The sequence below is a fragment of the Melospiza melodia genome, chromosome 2 (assembly GCF_035770615.1).
Source record: "Melospiza melodia melodia isolate bMelMel2 chromosome 2, bMelMel2.pri, whole genome shotgun sequence".
NCBI classification, from domain to species: Eukaryota; Metazoa; Chordata; class Aves; order Passeriformes; family Passerellidae; genus Melospiza; species Melospiza melodia.
In genome coordinates, this window is record NC_086195.1 from 28471002 (window position 1) to 28489890 (window position 18889).

The window sequence follows — 18889 nt, forward strand, 5'->3', positions numbered from 1 at the left end:
TCACATCCATTTGACCAGGAGATTCCAAAATAAGGGAAAAGAGATGAAAAGAGGAGTCACAGCTTCTGTATCCTAATATCACAGGTTGGCGCAGGCTTTTGGTATTCCATCCTTCTCCCTCCATCTGCAAGTAAAGTTCCATTGTATGCTTTCTTCCAGCAGCAAAATTTGGCCAGTAACACTCTTGTGCCCCAGGGAAAGCTCATGGCTCATGCAGCGTAGTGGACTGGCCACCGCACTGGTTGCCATGGTGGGTAAGACCCAGCCTGGGTGACACACCAGTGTGGCCAGCCTTGCACAGGGTGATGATGCTAGCTTAACGGGAGTTGACACTGAGGCGTATCACCCATGGATCTCTCTGGCACCCAGGCCACTGCTGCACCCTCTGGCAGCTGGAGGAGGACTGTGCTCCTTCTCTTCTTCTCCACAGCCAGGACCTGAGGGCACATCTGCCAGCACCCCCAAGGGTGGCTGTGCAGAAGTGGGAAGGGGAGGGGAATCCCAGCACTGCAGTGGGGAGAGGCGGCTCGAATGGGACTGGGAAACTGTGCTGCTGACAAGAGCTCACCTCAAAAGGCAGCTGAGCCCTTGGCCAGATGTTTTGGCAGGGTCTGGTGTCAGTGGTGTGAAAAATAAACCATTGGGAAGGAGGGCAAGGGTTGGCAGATGTGCCTGTCTGCACTGTGACATGCAGCTTCTTGCAGAGCAGCTCACAGGGGAACAGAGAAAGCCAATGGGTTTTGGATGAAATGCTCTCTGGGCTGTGCCTAAATAATCTTGAAAAGTGAGCCAGTGGGTGTCTGAAATCAGTTCACACACCCAGTCAGAGCAACAGTGGGCTAAGTCCATAAATCAGAGCTGCAGCGCTCAGAGTTTGGGAACCTCAGCCTGGTGATGAGTGGCTGCACTGACAGCAGCGCTATGCAGAGCAGGGAGCAGCAAGCCCCAGGCACCAAGCCCTGATTTCCCTCCTCTCTGAGGATCTTCAGATGAGCTCCATGTGTCCCTTACAGGTGACAGGAGGAACGCCAAAGCCAGTGGCTTCCCGTGGCCAACAGTGATAGCTGTCCTGCTCCTCCTCTGCAGCACTCTGGTAGCTTTAGGCATCAGGAAATGGTGTCAGTACCAGAAAGAGATGTGAGTACCAGTGAATGGAGCCATAGGGGTGGGAAGGGTGGCACAGAGGGCAGCACCAACTCTAACCCAGTTGTTTGGATTCATACCTTTTCATTTGAGACAACTTATAGCACACAAGGCCTTTAAGTACATGGATCATTAATGCCACTTTTCTCATACAGCAGTATGTAGAGTGTTCTCAGTCCTTTTATCTGTTCTGTGGGTTTTCTTTAAAATAAACTTTAGAAAAGAGCTGCAGTGCAGCTTCAGGGTGTAAGGGAAAAATAAAAGTCGATTTTTGTCCCCAGAGCCCCCCATTTCTATTAGCCTCCCTGCCAGCTGCTTTTGCTCTCTCATTTTCTATGGTTACTTGAGGACATGTTTTAATGAAATTGTACTTCTAGGGCAGGTCTATTTGAGTTTTGAATGACATATGTGAAAGTGGGCTACCCAAAACTCAATCCCAGTCAAAAAAGCATTGAGTGTGTAATTATTACCAAAGTTTGATTCCCTACTAAAACACTCTAAGATCTACTGGTGAAAGCAATATCTAAGAGACAATTATTTTAAATCTTACCAACATTATTAAAATACTCAAAAAATCATAGTTATAATTAATCACCTATGATTCTAGAAAATCCTCTTAAAACTCAACTGTAAATCCTGTATATCAAAGATAAAAACAGGATTTATTTTTTAATTAATTTGAGGTGGGACCTTTATTTTTTAATTGATCAAAAAAAGTTACGTGTCTTTAAATATACTTTCAGAGAGCAGTGTGAGCAAAGGGCCCATGCAAGTACTTTGAATAGTTCATCAGGACCACGTTCAGTTCTTTTAAAACATGAATGAAATAAAACTGTGAGGTAGGAGCTAAGAAAGCCAAATGAATAGCAGAAGGTGTCCTGGGGTTATAAAACAGACTCAGGGAAGTCACAGTATGTAAGAGCTAATGTCAGGTGCTCTTATAATGACTTAGTACCAATCCACCTCCTCCTGTGAACATTTTACGACTATCTTTTATGCTACTTTCATGTGATAGTGCATTTTCTCTCTTCTATTTCAGTATGAACAGACCTCCATCTTTTAAGCCACCACCACCTCCAATAAAGTACACCTCCATGGTAGAGTCTGATGGGACTCCCCCATCCTGCCACGAACTAGAAAGCCTGTAACACCACCTGCACCCCTTGTGTAGCACACAGAAGACTGGCACAGTTAAAAGGCTCTGCCTTTGGAACAGTGGTTACAGGAGCTTGGTGGTAATGACCCATATTAAAATTCAGAGCTCCTACATGTCATTAATTTTGAAAGCTGAGCACTTCTTGGGAGACTCCTTTCATCCTGTGTATCTCTATGTATGCACTACATTCGTAGTAACTGTCGCTGTGAGATTACACGCGCTGAATTTGAATTGGGTGATGAACTAGGAATTTGCTATCTTGTCCACGGTAGCAGATTAACACGTGAGTCTGCCAGCCTGACTGAACAGTGTTGAAGCTTGTCCATCTATTCAATGTATAGAGATGACAACTCTACTGTATGAACATCACAGTTACACAGCAAACAGTGGCTGAACACAAGATTTTGAGACCTACACGAGCTGTTATTGCAATTATTTATTTTTACTGTGGACTAATATAACCCAACATGTAATTTTCTCTCACTGTGAAACCAAAAGAAAGCACCAGCACCATACACAGACAGAAAATACCCTGCATCTCTTGGCACAGGATTGCAGCACTGGATCATGGAGGGTGGTTGGTGAGATGAAAGATCACCAGCCCCAGTGCAAGTGTATGCAGACAAGTCCCAGCTGTCATTGGTGAAGCCACAAGAAAGTCAATTTTGGTCCAGAGTCTTAAGGACTGAAGCAAGCCTAGAGCTAATGGAAAATTGTGATCCTTTTGGAAGCACTATGCCTTTGAAATAATACTTACTTTTAAGTCTGCTTTTCAGAAATTATATTTACAGTATATGTGAAGGAAAAAAAATGTGCTACTTTTATTTTTCTTTGGTCTTAATGAGCTTTCATCACATGCTATCTTCACATTTTCCAAGACCTCAGGGGCAGTTTCCCAGGTGAACTTAAGCCTAAACTTAAGCCACAGGCTTAAGCCTATGAAAGAGATGATCCAATCTTCCCCCTGTCCTGCCCAAGATACAGATTTCCTCATATTGACACTAATGAATAAATGATGGTGCAGTGGGTGGGCTTGGCTTGGCCCTCTGCACAGCTCTCAGCCAGGTCAGCAGCTGTGTGATCACCAGTGCAAGGCACCAGAGCTGCAGGAGGAGCTCTGCTTTTGGCAGCAACTACAGTACCTTCAGGCAGTCAAGAAACCATCCCTCTGAGCTTGTTTAGAAATGTATTGTTACCGCAATGGTATTTCTGTAATTAATGCAAATCAGCTAAATTTCAATTATGTCAGGCTTAAAACTGTTATTTTGATTTAGGAATGGGATTTGCTTTATTTACTGCTAAACACTGGTCAATGAGTGTCAAGGTTCAGAGCACTGTATTTCCTGGGACTTTAGATTAAATGAATGGCTTACTGGAAAGAATGATCTAACAGACCTTTTTTAGAATATTTTGTTGTATTATTTATGTTGTAGTACAAGCAGTTCTAAATCCATCATTTGTGCTGAACAGAAAACACTTTTTTTCCTACAAAACTATACTGACCTTCTATGCATGGAAATGTCGATGTTAATTTGAGTATTTCTTGTCTGTGTTGTAGAAGGACAGTAGTATAACTTTTGTCATGTTACCCATCACTGCAACAGACGGCAGGTTGTTGGCCTTGAAAGCAAATTGGAAAAAACCCACAAACAAACAACAACATCAAAAAACCCCAAACAGATGGATAACAATATTCCAAGGGGTGTGGAGAACCAGGACGTTGTTCCTTGTCATTAGACCACTGTCCATAGCATATAGACCGAAGAGGGCTATTTTATTGTCTCGGGTATTCTGATCCCCACGGTTGCTTCTGGCTGGAGATGTTCCCTCTGACCGTGAGCAGCACTCATGGGTGTCACCGCTTCCTGCAGTGAGCGCCGCTCCCCGACCGCACACTCCCGAAGGCTGCTGCTGCAGTCTCTGCAAGCGGTGCTCCGCAGGATAACGATGCCCGGGAGAGCTGCCCTGGCTGGGGCGCTCCCGGCCTCTCCCGAGGGCTTTCCTCTCAAATCCCTGCGCCAGGACACCCGGGCAGGCACGGCGCCCGCGCTCCCGTCACTCACCAGTAGGTGGCGTCGCGGCACCGCGTCCGGCGGCGAGCGGGGCCGCTCCCGCCTCTCGGCCTGCCCCGTCCCTTCCCTGTTCCGGCCCATCCTCCCCTTTCGTCCTGCCCCGTCCCCTCCCCATTCCTGCCCCATCCTCCCCTTTCGTCCTGCCCCGTCCCTTCCCCGCTCTCCCCTCTCGTCCCTCCCCATTCCCACCCCACCGGCAGCAGCGCGGCAATGCGGCGGTGTCCCTCCCCACCCTGGGGCGGAGGGACGGGCACAACGAGTGCCTGCCCTCCTCTGCCGGCTTTGGAGAGGGAACAGGGAAAGGGGCAGCCAACAGATTGGGACCCGAGGGAGGAAATTCCCCCGGTGCCAGCCCTATCTTCCTGGTTTTCTGCAGGTAAATTTGGTGTAGGACGGTTTATGTTTCTGTTTGCCTCTATCTGCTCCTCACCACAGTAAGAATGGAACATATCATTCACTCGATGTGAAAAGTGCATATTATATGGCTCTACACAGATATTTACTATGTATTACATTGTATTGATTAGTAGTGCTGCATTAACATTTTAATAGTATGATAAATGTAGTTTTGTGGTTAAAATCTAACTTTTGTAGTTAAAAGAGAAACTACGTATGTGGAATATTTTTTTAAAGAAAGGAGTGAGGTACTCGCACCAGCCAGCAGCCACAGGACACAAATCTTTCAGAGAAAGAGAATTTATTGCTCCATTATCAGAAGAAACTAACTTCTTCCTGCCTTGTTCAGCCATGAAGACGCTGTTAGGATTAAGATGAAGAAGTTAACATTGACCAGACAGAATGCTTTGTTTGAATGGAATTTATGCATCATGTATGAGATGTATGAATATGCAACAGGCTATTGCTTTTAAGGTTTAATCCTCTGTTAATGTGTGTCCTTTTTTGTGTGTCCTTTTTCGGGCTTATTTTGCCCAGAAGGAGGTACCCAGACTGTCCGTAACTCTTTGTTTTCATGGTCTTGTATTGTCCTAATCTCAATTGTTCAAATTTTTATTACTCTAATTATATTACTATTTTTATAACCATTTTATTACTATTAAACTTTTAAGATTTTAAAAACAAGTGATTGGCATTTTTCACACTAAAGAATTGTAATTTACTTCAAAATTGACCCCTACCTTAAAGAAAAAAAAAATAAACAAAAAAACCCAAAACAAACCCACAACAACAAAAAAACTCCAAACAAACAAACCAAACACAAACAAACAAAAACAAAAAACCTACTCAACTGCAGTAACTTCAGAACTTCAGCTGTCCTATCCCTGGAAGTGTTCAAGGCCAGGCTGGATGGGGCATTGAGCAACCTTGTCTAGTGGAAGATGTCCATGCCTATGGCAGAGGGGTTGGAACTTGATGATAACTTCAGGATTTCTTTAAACCCAAACCATTCTACAATTCAGTGATTATTTTTAGCAGCAGCTGCCCCACTATGAAAGCTGGAATCATTGGCTTGGATTGGGTTCTGTCAAATCTGAAATTATTTGGCAGATCTAGTTACTAGATGGTTGAAGGTGGCTATGGGAGTATTAGATAAAAACTTTTCTCTAAGTGGATAACATTCAAAGCTTGCTGTGTGGATATAGTAAAGATTTTTAAAGAGAGTCTTAAATGTTTGTCATGGTTTAACTGCAGCTGGGAGATCACTTTCACCAGTAGGATGCAGAGAGAACTGAAAGAATAAAAGTGGGACTCATGTCAAGAATCCCGGCCAAAGGACACAAGATGAGAAAATCAACGAACCGGGTTTTTGGGAAAATGGGATTGAGAAAGAGTAATTGCCAGAAAAAGCCCCAGGAAAAACCTCCCCAAGATCCCGAGAAGGTTCTGCCAGAAATCCTGAGGGGAAGCCTGTTGGAATGGATGTTAGAACACTGGGACAACAGCCCCAGGAGGGTGGGAAAGTCCAAGGAAAAGATGATACATTTTTGTATGGAAAAGTGGGGGGGAAAGGAGATTGCGAAATACGTGTTTTGGCCGGTGTTCGGCACTTTCGAGATATGGACGTGCGAATCCCTGTACAACCTTGTAGTTGATCACTGCCTGCAGGATTTTGAGGAAATTTAGTACTCTGAGATGTGGAAATACGCTTGTTCAGGGTTATACCCGATCAGAGCCCTCAGACACTCAGCAAACTGGGGCAAAGTGTGGGAACTGCTGGAAAACCTTCCACCACCATACCTTGTCCCTCCGCCCCAGCCCGCGCCAGCACAGGTACCTCAGGTGCCCGCGTTGCCTCCCAAGGCGTCGATCCCGCAGGGACAGGCTTCGGCACCACCGTTCCCACCGGAGCTGGCTGCGGCACCTTCTCTCCCACGTGGGCAGGCAATGGCGCCTTCGCTCCAATGCAAGCAGCCGCAGCCACCGACCCTTCCCAAGACCGAGGAGAAACAGGTATTTCCCCCAAAGAAAGCAAACTCTCCTCCTGCCCATTGAACGAGGAGGAGAACGAGGAAGGCAACCACTGGAGACAGTGACGGCAAGGAGGAAAAGCCCGGTGTCTTCCCTTTCCAGGAAGTACTGCCAGCTCCAGGAGTTATTGGCTTTGTACATGCGCCAATCAACACCGTGAGTGCTTTCAAGAAAGAGATGGGGAAGCTGATGGATGATCCTTTGGGGGTAGCAGAAAGGCTAGATGAATTTCTAGAAACCAGCACCTACATGTAAGAGGATCTCAATGCAATCCTGAGGTCGCTGTTCAACAACGAGGAGAGGGAAATGATCAGACAAGCTGTGATCAAGGATTGGGAGCACAGGAATCCCCAGGGGGAGCGAGGAGATCAGAAGTGGCAGGACCAAAAGCCATTTTGGAACACCCAGACAGAGGAAGGGAGGCAGAAAATTATCAACTTGAGAAAGATGATAATACAAGGTGTCAGGGAGGCAGTACCAAAGGGACAAAATATGAGCAAAGTACTCAGGAAATGTGAGGGAAAAGACAAAATCCCCCCGGAATGGCTGGAAAGGCTCTTAAAGAGCCTGAGAAGGTATTTCGGGACGGACCCTGAATCTCCAATTGGGGCAGTCTTGCTGAAGATCCAATTTGTGGCAAAATCGTGGGAAGATATAAGGAAGAAATTGGAAAAGATAGTTGGATGGCAGGACAGGAAACTGCAGGAATTGCTCTGAGAAGCCCAGAAAATCTACGTGAGAAGAGACGAAGAAAAGCAAAAGATTCAGGCAAAAGTGCTAGTGGCTGCAGTGAGGGAAGCACAGAAACAGGAACAGGTCAGAGACTCGTCGAAAACGGCACCAGCAAAGAAACAAAACCCTTCCCAAGGAAAGGGTTCGAACAACCAGAAAAAGGACTTTGAGTGCTACTACTGCAAGCAAAAGGGGCACATCCAGAGGAATTGTCCCAACAAGGTCAAGGATCACACTATGTTTCAAGTAGATTAGGGGTGTCAGGGGCTTTTCAGTTTGGGTACTGGAACACCGAGGGAGCCCTTGATAAAATTGAGAGTGAGACCCCACCGGCGGGACATTTGGGTTTTAGTGGACTCTGGAGCTGAGCGGACCACGGTGCAACAGAGAGGTTGCTCTCTGAGCGATGATGCAATGATGGTAATTGGAGCAAAAGGGGAACCTTTTAAGGTTCCAATCATAAAGAATGTCAAAATAGAGACAGAAACTAAAAATGTATAGGAAATTTGTTATTGATAAAAGATGCAGACTTTAATTTGCTGGAACAGGATTTGATGGTGGCATTGGAAATTGGTTTAGCAGTGCAAAATTCCCAGCTCATGGTGAGATTGTATAAACTCACCACCCAGGATAAGGAGAAAATTAATCCAAGGGTTTGGTATGTCCAGGGGGAGGCCAGGAGATTGGACACAGAGCCAATCCACATTGAAATTGAAAGGCCAGAAGACCCCATTCAGGTCAAACAGTACCCCATCCCCATGGAAGGGAGGACGGGACTGAAACCAGTGACTGATGAACTGATAAAGAAAGGAACGCTGGAGCCATGCATGTCCTGGCACAACACCCCGAAGGGCTGTGAATCAAAGGACTAAGACACTGCTCCCTACGGTCTCGAATCCTTACACCCTGTTGAATACCATCTCTCCTGAGGACACGTGGTACAGTGTGATCGATTTGAAAGATGCTTTCTGGACCTGTCCTTTAGTGAAGGACAGCAGAGATTACTTTGCGTTTCAGTGGGAAGACCCAGAAACAAACAGAAAGCAGCAGCTCAGATGGGCATTGTTGCCTCTGGGCTTCATTGATTCTCCAAAACTTTTTGGGCAACACTCAAACAAGTGCTGAGTCATTTTGTACCAATGGAGGGAATAAAATTGCTACAATACATAGATGATTTTGTTGATTGCAGGTCCGAGGGAGGAAGATGTGAGGACAAGTACTACTGAACTTTTGAACTTTTTTAGGGGAAAAAGGATTGAAGGTGTCTAAGTCAAAGTTGCAGTTCACAGAGCCTGAGGTCAGATATTTGGGACACTGGTTAACCAAAGGGAAAAAGAAGTTGGATCCTGAAACGGTGGCAGGGATTATTGCCCTACCATCCCCACAGACTAAAAGAGAAGTAAGGCAATTGCTGGGGTTGTTGGGATATTGCTGGCAGTGGATCAAAGGATACAGTGAGAAGGTGAAGTTTTAGTATGAAAAACTCACCACGGACAGAATCAAATGGACAAAAAAGGATAAGGAAGAATTTAGGGGAGTCAGGGAAGCGCTCACAGCAGAACCAGTGCTGAGCCTCCCCAGTGTGAGATGGCCATTCCAGTTGTTTGTGGATGTGAGCAATCACACAGCACATGGTGTGCTGACACAGGACTGGGCAGGGGTCAGGAAAATGGTAGGTTAATTGTCGAGGCCTTTGGACCCTGTAAGCAGGGGCTGGCCCACGTGCTTGCAAGCAATCGTAGCTGTAGCATTGTTGGTAGAGGAAGCCAAGAAAGTAACTTTCGGAGCACCTTTGGTAGTATTTGCACCACACAATGTGCGGGACACACTACAACAAAGGGCAGACAAATGGCTCACGGATGCTAGATTGCTGAAGTATGAAGTCATTTTGATTCACTCACAGGACTTGGAATTGTGGACAACAACCGCGCAAAAGCCGGCTCAGTTCTTGTTTGGGGAAGCTTTGGACAAACTCATCCATGATTGTGTGGAATCGGTCGAATTGAAGACAAAGATAAGAGCAGATTTGGAAGAAGAGGAACTAGACAAAGGGGAAAAATGGTTTGTAGATGGCTCAAGCAGAGTGATCGAAGGGATAAGGAAATCAGGATATGCAGTCGTGGACGGGTGAACAGGGAAAGTGATAGAAGCAGGCCCCCTGAACGCAGGTTGGTCAGCACAGGCTTGCGAATTGTATGCAGTTCTGAGAGCCTTGAAAGGACTGAAGGGAAAGAAGGGAACAATTTTTACAGACTCTAGGTATGCCTTTGGGGTAGTTCACACCTTTGGGAAAATTTGGGAAGAAAGGGGGCTGATCAACACATGGGGAAGGGGACTGATGCACAGGGAATTGATCCAGCAAATTCTGGATAAGGGAGTCGGAGGAAATTCTGGTTGTCCATGGGAAGGGACATCAGTCAGGGATGCAGTTCCGGACGCGGGGAAACAACTTGGCAGACCAGGAGGCAAAAACCGCGGCACTGATGACGGTAAGTACCCCAGAGATCAAAGGGATTGAGGCCCCAAGGACCCTCCCCAACCCTCCCCAAAGGAGACTGAAAGTTATGAGAAGACTGGGGGAAAAATTGGAGGAAGGTAAGTGGAAACTACTGGATGGCAGACAACTAGTCGCTAAAGGTTTTACCTGGAGAATTTTGAGGAGACTGCACCAGCGAACACATTGGGGGGCTCAGGCCCTGGCTGAACAGTTTTTGAAATTTTTCAGGTGCAGAGGAATTTATGAATTGGCTAAACAAGAGGTACAGGGATGCCTGATCTGCCAGAAAATTAACAGAACTAAGGCAAGACAGGCAATCCTGAGGAGTCGCCCCTTTACCTACCGACCTTTTGAGAGAATTCAGGTTGATTTTACTGAATTACCCAAGGTGGGAAGGTTCAAATTTGTGCTTGTAATAGTGGACAAATTGACCCATTGGGTCAATTTACCCCAGTCCAAGAGCAACGGCTCATACAGTGCCCAGGAAATTGCTGAAAGAAATTGTGCCCCGATATGGGGTGGTGAATTACATAGACTCAGATCAAGGGGCTCATTTTACTTCAAAGATTATTAAATAGATGGCAGAGGCACTGGGCATTCGATGGGAATACCACACCCCATGGCATCCCCAGAGCTCAGGACAAGTTGAAAGGATGAATCAGACTTTGAAGGTGCAGTTGTCTAAATTAATTTTAGAAACTCGGATGTCCTGGCTGAATGCCTCTCTCTTGCCTTGCTTAATATCAGGACAATGTCTCATTCAGAGACAGGGCTCTCACCTTTTGAAACGTTATATGGCATGCTATATAAGCACAGGATGACGGTGGGACACCCCAGATTAAAGGATAGCCAAATTCAACCATATTTAGTAGCAATAAACAGAAACTTACAGGAATTGAGAAAACGGGATAATATCTCAGAGCACCCCTCTGGGATTTGCTATCCACAAAATTCAACCGGGTGACAGAGTACTTGTGAAAGTATGGAAAGACGTACCCCTCTCTCCTCACTGGGAAGGCCCCTTTCTTGTTCTTCTGACAACAGACACGGCCATATGGATGGCAGAAAAAAGTTGGACACACGCATTTAGAGTGAAGAAGGTCAAGCATCGGGAGGAGGCTCCTGAGTGGAGGATCACCTCTTCTCCAGGCGACCTGAAGATCAAGCTCCGACGTCCTCATAAATGACTGATGGATAGGTTGTATACTGTCAGATTGTGTATGCTATCTGTTTGCACATTTCAAGTGTGAATATTGTCAAGGGGTTTTTGTTGTACATTGCAGAAGGGGGCAGAGGCCAAAGGGATTCTGCACCCAGTGTCTGGAAGAGGAGCTTGAGCTGACTGACTGCATTCTAGCCCTAGCCACAATTTTAGGAATTATTGAATTAGATTCAAAAGAGTGGTTCCACATTTTCCAGAACGCGGTGCATATAAAACTCAAATCTAAGGCAGAAATACTGGATGTAGAGTGTCGGAAGTCAATCAAAGTACTGTGCAGCTCAGATGCTGTCAAGATCTCAAGGTGGGGCACGTTTAAGAGGAGGTATGCGGCAAAGTCTGAGAATGTATTCCCTGAAGAATACTCCTGCTGCCATGAAGATGGTCTTCCTCTCTGCTGGTGGCATCCCAGGTGGCGGAGGCAAAGGCAGAGAAGTATGCCTGGTGGGAATCCTGACTGGCCTGAGCCTAGCCATGTGCGGGACACAGAGTCTGCACATTGAGACCCCGATCCATGACGGAAATCAGAGCTCCGTGGATGAGCGTAGTAAGTGCACTCAGATGGTCCCAATCGAGCAAAGGGACAAGGGGATCTCAGCATACCAAGCCACAGATCAGAATCTGTACTGCTGAGATTTGGAGAAGGTCTTCTTTAATCTCCTCTCTGAGCTTCTTGTGATTCTCCTCTATCTTATCCTCTAATTTCTGCCGGCGTGTTTCCACTGCTGCGATTCTGGCATGTGTTGGGCCATGCACAGCATCCGCATATCCGCAATCTCTGCCACTGCCATTTCTTTCAGGCATTGGATCCCTTGTTCTATGGTCTTCCACTGTGTTTGCTGCATATAAAGATCATCTGCACACAGGTATCTTTGTGCAACACTTTCCAAGACCCATGCCCAGAGGCTGTGTGGATTAGCCCCCCTCATTATTCCTTGGTCAATGACAGGATCATGTGATAGGGATCCCACATGCCTGGCTTCAGTGCCATCCAGAATTGTAGCCTCGCCTGCAGCATCCCAAGGACGGACTAACCAACTAATTATGGATTCATCAGGTCATCGGGTGTAATCCTTCCTTAGGCCATGAAGGTCCTTCAGGGAAAAGGACTCAGTATTGGCTTCTGATCTTGGACCTGCTGCTTTGACTCCTGATTTTATGTCAGGAGGTGTTGAGGGTCCTTCTCCTGCATCATCATCATCATCATCATCATCATCATCATCATCATCACCCACTGGTCAATTAGTCTTGTCCGTGCATTTCCCTCTTCTAGTGCTAGTAGCAACAGCCATTGGTTGAGGCTTATTGTGTGGTTTAGATGCTGGCTTCGGCTCACTAGCTAATTTGGCCGCTGGCTTCGAGCCTGGGGTGGTGGCTGCAGCCTGAGTGACTAGGATAGCTGCTGATCTATCTCCCTGCCCCCCTGCCTCTGTCTGCTGCCCGACAGTATCTAGCAGTGTGTGATAAGCATATGCCAAGGCTCAGCTCACTGCAATGATCTTCCTCTCCTTAGGGTCATCCTAGTACTTCTCTTTCAGGTATTTCCCCACCTCTGCTGGGTTCTGAATTTTTTCATGGGGAAAGTCCCAGACTATAGGGTCAGAAAATTCCTTCAGGATTTGGCCCATATCCTCCCATTTCCCACACCACTTAGGATTTTCCACACCTTGGTCTACTCCTGGGTCAGGGGTCTCATCTAGAAATCTGGGGGTGTGGCAAGTACTGTTTGATAAATGGCACTCGGGTCAAATTGCGCAGATCGGGCAAAGAGATTTTGTGTTTAGATCTGAAGGCTGGGAAGCAGAACAGGCAGTCAGGCAAGCACCAACACCGAGTACCGAAAAGAAATGTAGAACCAATGTCAATCCCTGTTTGCAGCAACTGAACAATGTGGGTTGGAGAAAAACAGAATCAATTTTTGTAGCATATCACCAGGTGAATCCATTGTGTTATGACAATGTGAAGCTGGGAATGTGTGTGATGAACAGGAAAATGTACTAGGTGGGAAGAAATATAAAATTTGATAGCAAATTCACCCTGAACAGAGAGCCGATCATATTGGACTTAGCACAGGCAAATGATGATAGAGTCTGCCTGCAATATGATAGGGCTGTCTGTTTTACAAGGAACAAAGATGGAATAGATCCTGAGGGGAAAATTAACGAGATTACTCGGGAGCTGAAAAGGAGGGAGTCAGAACTGAGAAAGAAAAGGGTGGAACAGGAAAGATTGAAAACTTTGAGCAAGCAGTATTCAGAGAAAATATGCTGATGGGGAACTACCTTCCCCAGACCGAAACTTATTCATTGATTTAGTTCAGGAAATTGCCACAGAATTGGGATTGTCAAACTGTTGGATTTGCGGGGGGCTGAAATCGACAGAGAAGTGGCCTTGGAAGGGTGAGGGTTTGGCTTCAGAACAGCTTTTGAAATGGGACAATCTGTTGTAGTGTGTTTGTTAAGTTTATTGTATAGCTCCCCCATTTTGCATTGTTCCCCCCGTTTTATGTAAATGGTTCTGCCCTTCCAAGTTTTCCCGCCATTGGCACTAACTGTCAGTTAAGTTATATAATTCCTCCTCCCTGTTATTTCCTTATATGTGGACTTTCTCTTCTCCCCGGGCCCAGTCAATCACCCCCCACTCCTAGCTTTCCAGAATCTTCTTCACTCTGGAGGTTGTGGTTGGCTGTGGTCCCGGGGCCCCTCCTTTACTTTGTATTTATTGGTTTCCCCTTTATGTCAGTTATGTTAAGTTCATCCCTTCACCCTTCCCGATTGGTTCCCTGTAAATCCCACCCACATACACCCCCCTTCCTTTAAAATCCCATTTCACCCTCCCCTCGGGGCCACTGCCAGGTGGGTTGCTCGGGAACATCAATAAACCGACTTAACCCCCGGTGAGCGTCCTGCTCCTTTCCTCGTCTAACCATCAGCGAGAGCTTGTCCGCAGCCAGCACAGTCCGAGGCCATCTGACGCCAAGGGGTGCTGGCAGGGAATTGTAGCTGGGTTTCGGCCCCTACCCTCAGCTAGCCGGACATTGACCCTTTGGGCCATGTACGCCTCGCCGTAACAATCCAAGAGTCTCAAAATTGGCACAGAGATCTGAGGGATGGCTGTTAGATCAATGAGTGATTGGGACAATCTGCCTCAGTCGAGAAGAGAAAGAATATACTGAAATGGTGGGATATGTGCTGTGTATAACCACTTTGTCGGTATTTAGGTTGCAGAAAAAAATAAGTCTTTTTGCATTTTTGATAATTTGGCTTTCAATTGATCATTTATAACATTCTTCCATCTGGTTTGTAGCTTATGATGCTTTATCTTTTTCCTTTCAAAGTCTCCTGTACCAGTTTGCTCAGTGGAAAAATAATGTATGTGTTTGCCCTTTGGTTCCTTTCCAAACGGGATGACTTCCAGATTGATTCTGGCATGCTGCATAGCCTGAAACACCCTCGTGTGGTGTAAAAGAAGAATTGAATAGCTCGCTATTGTCAAACATATGTCTCGCAGATGCCAGGGCATGGCTCACAGCAAACAAAGGGAGATAGAGAAGCAGGCAATATATTGATAGAACTGACACTGAGGCTATGAGTGGTGGGCAGAAAAGAGAGGGGAAATCAATATTACACAGGGTATATTTTGGATTATAGAAATCTAAGTATTTGCAATGGGCTTAGGAGGTGCAAAAACTGTCATAGTAACAGTGGTTTTCTGACTTGATGTAAAATGGAAAATGAACACCACTGCTTGTGGTGCACTTGAAAGAAGTGGCATTTTCAATGCAGTGATGTCTGCAGAGCTTTGTGATTGAGTGCGTCTGATGGTTTGAGATGTTAAATGATTCCACTGCAGTCAGGGTAAAAATGGTAATGAAGAGCTTGGAAGAGTCTGAGTATACTTACATGAAACATTTAGCAATTAGCTTCTCTCTCTTCAAATGAATCCTGCAGTTTTCTTCTCATCAGCAGCAAAGTAACCTTTCAAATACATGGAAGACACAGAAGCTGCTCCAATAACTTACTAATTTCTTGCCTGCTGATAAATTGCATTGTAAGGATTTGGAATTTACAGGGCACTGTAGACTTTAAACTGAAAAGGATGATTTTTAAAACATTAACAGAAAGCTTTCTAACAGTGTAAATGCGGCCTGTTTAAGAATGGCATGTGTTATCAGGGTATTCAATGTGGTAAGGAGAAAGAGGCTAAGCTCCCTGTAGCACCTGATATTATCAGCTTATTTTCAGTTCCTTTAAAGCTCTTTTAAAAGTTCATTGTTCTGGATTTATATTCTGTATATGGCAGCCGACATACTAAAACTGAAATAAATCACATTTGTGTGTTTGGAATTAGCTAACAGTGAAAACCATATGCCTCTTGGTGCTTAAATAGCATCAGCCTGATCTGCACAGCCAATCTTTTTACTATGCATTTGAAACAGGAGGGATTTGAGCTGCTAGATTGTCTGGGCTGCCTGTGACATTGGTTTGTGCTCTGCACCCAGACAAAAGTGAATAGTTGAGTTCTCAGTAAATCCACATAAGGCACAAATGTGACTATATAATCTGTGGGGGAAAATTGATAGTAAGATTTTAGGCTATCTTCACTGCTGAATGTAATTCATATGGGAATGCTCCAGCAACATGGAAAAATACAATAACCTACTAGTCTTGATACAGAGTGAAAAATGTCAATAATGTGTTTTCCTTGTCTGCTTAGGCATTAATTTTTGCAGCTTAACACGTTTGTTTTGCCACTTAAACACTTGCTTGAAGTGGAGCATTTGATTGGTGTCAAGTGACAAGACCCTACATAATTTGTGAGTTTAGTCCCTGGAAAATAAAATTGTATTATTAATGCCATTTGTTCCCTCTGGCTATCTCAATTAATGATCATGATTGCAAAGTTTGGTACTGATTATAGAAGAAAATTATGAAGTTTTGTGCAGATGGAAAGAGGTTTTGTGGAGGCAACAGGTAACTTAATACTCTTCTTTCTTAGAAAAGGAAGGGTTTTTTGGACCACAAGAAAGTTTTGCTAGTGGTTACTGCTGGCAAGTGTCTGTGCATCACATCTGATGCTCACAGCTGAAGTCTCACCCCACAATACTGAATGGATGCATGTGTTCCTTCCCTTACCACTCTGGTTGCAAGCTGGTGGTGTCCCATGCAGTCTAAATGTCCTTTGCAGGTTGGAGATCTAGACACCATCTTAACCACAAGAGCCAGGGTGTGCTTATCCTGCACATCATAGCCGGGGGGTGCTGAAACTACCTGTGCACAAGGGAGAAAGTCACTGCGCTGTGACAGCACGGAAGTACCCGATGCTGTCACATTCTCCAGTACCATGAAAGAGTGCAGGCAAATGCTCAGAGGTTTTGGGGAATCTGTGAAGAGAGAAGGTTTGAGATTCTTCCTGCTTCAGCTGTAGACTCCTCTTTTCTAGCTGATCTGATGGCAGAGGACTGCTAAGATCTGCTGTCATGGCAGATGTGATTAGATTCCTTCTCCCATGTCAGACCACACCCTCCTGTTCCTCTTCAGACTCTGTTGCCTGTCAAACACACCCCATATTTATGGCCTTTGAGAGATGGGAAATTGTTAGAAATGCAGGATGGCGCCTGGCAAGGACACCCAGCAGTACTGTGACAGTAGTCAGCCTTAACAGTTTTGGTTCTAGACGTCAGTGTTTACAGTTTCCCTGCCCAAAGGCACAGAGATGTCCCTGGGAACATACCAACCTCTGTGAAGTCATTACCCCTGAACTGCAAGGCTTTCTCATCCTGGAAAGCTACACTTGGCACAGCCGTGGTTGCCAGCTGCATGCAAGGTGTTCACAAGTGCTCTTTTCCTGGACAGCCACAAGCTGCAAAGGTGGGAGCAGGACAGAGTGAATAATGTGCAGCAGAACAGATATTTAAAGGAGATAAACTTGCAGGGGTAGGGACTGTTTGGAGCTTCTATGTAACGCAACATAATGTAACCACTCTCTTAGTTGAAGATAAAAATTTCTTTAGAAGAGAAGATGTTCATGGTGTCATACACACTGCTGTCTCCTACATCAGGGCAAGTGTGGTCTTAATGGGAAGGGGGAGCAGGGCTGCAGGACAATGAAATGCATGCCATGAGATGCTATCCTCCATGTTCTTCCTCGAGTGTGAGGGTCAGGAGTGCCTCGTGAAAATTTATAATAAAAATTACACTTGGTTTAAGCCTCTTCAGTATCAAAGATCTAAAAGCAAAATGTCTTTGTTGGCTTCCTTGAGAAGAAAAATGCTGACTCATGGAAGGAAACAGAATTCTGGTTGTATTCTATGAAAATATACAGTTAATGCATATTTACAAATATATAAAGTTTATGTATACTTTAAATATACAGTTCAATCAGCAGTTTCACTCTATATCAATTAAAGTATTCTGTGAATAATGTGCAAACTGTAATACACCAAATGAAAAATACCTGACTAATTAAAAAATACTTCCTTACAGACAAAACAGAGGACTTCCAAAATACAAATCTTTGGTGTTTTGTATTCAGCCTTCAGTAATTTGACAGTGAAAAATTATATTTCAGAATTACATTTGTGGGGTTTTTCTCTTTTTTTTACTAACGGGATGGAGTAGGTCTCAGTGTTGCATATCTAGTCAACTCTATATCCTATGGGAAGAGTAGGGAAATAGTATGATTGTACATATTTTTAAGGAGTGGTTAAGAAAACTTGCTCACAAAGCATTATCCTTCAAAGTCAGATAAGAATGCAAGGGAGGAAAAGTGTATTTCAGAAGATCGATTTTGTGTATCACAGCAAATCCAGAAATTATTTTGGAGAAAATTCTTTCCCCAATAACTAAATGCAGTGAAAGGTCAAGTGTGAGAATGTCAGGGGAAAGGAATTGTGGAAGAGCAAGTGGTGGGGGATTGCGCTTCTTGCTCCTTAACCCTTCTGCTGCCATGTTGGCTCTTGCCAGACAGTGTGTAAATCTCTCCAGATAAGACACTTAATTGACCAGCCAGCATCACAAAACCAAGCTACTGGCCCTTTGTGTCGGGGGTAGCTTCTCAGGTGCTATGGTAGAGGGAATGGATGAATTTTGGGGGACTGGTGTTTCTCTGACGTGGAACTGCTGAGGGAACTGGGCCTGTTTGGTCTGGAGCAGCCTGAGAGGGGACCTCGTCCATGTCTATCAGTATCTAAGGGAGAGAGTCAACAGAATGGAGTCAGGCTCTGCTCGGTGGTGCCCAGCAAGAGGACCAGAGGCCATGGGCAGAAACTGAGTCCCAGGAAGTTCCAGCTGAACAGGAGAAAGAACATTCTTCCTGTGCAGTAACCGCGCACTAGAGTAGATTGCACGCACAGGGTGGCATACCGGAGGCATACTAGACCCGTCAGGACGCCATTCTGTGCTGTGTGCCCCGAGCTGTGCCTGCGAGAGCAGGGCGGTGGGCACAAGGCCCGGCACTCCTCCGCAGCAGACGCATCCCGCCGAGATTCCATGAACGCCGCAACCCCAGCCCGCCTACCCCACCGGGCGCGGGGCTGGGGGCGGGGCGCGGGGTGGCGGCCAATGGTGAGCCGCCGTGCCCCTTGACGTCACCCCGATTACATAACGGCGGCGGGTGCCGGCGTTGTGCCGGCTCGGCCGCGC

General features: G+C 45.6%; 1 protein-coding gene across 1 annotated transcript in view; it reads left to right on the top strand.

Moving 5' to 3' along the window:
- The window catches only part of CD96 (CD96 molecule), a 28105-nt gene extending 25814 nt beyond the window's left edge, over positions 1 to 2291 (top strand). The window contains 2 exon segments of the mRNA XM_063150404.1: positions 1014 to 1137; positions 2183 to 2291. Coding sequence (XP_063006474.1) covers positions 1014 to 1137; positions 2183 to 2291 — 233 coding nt within the window.
- Positions 2292 to 18889: the final 16598 nt, after the last annotated feature.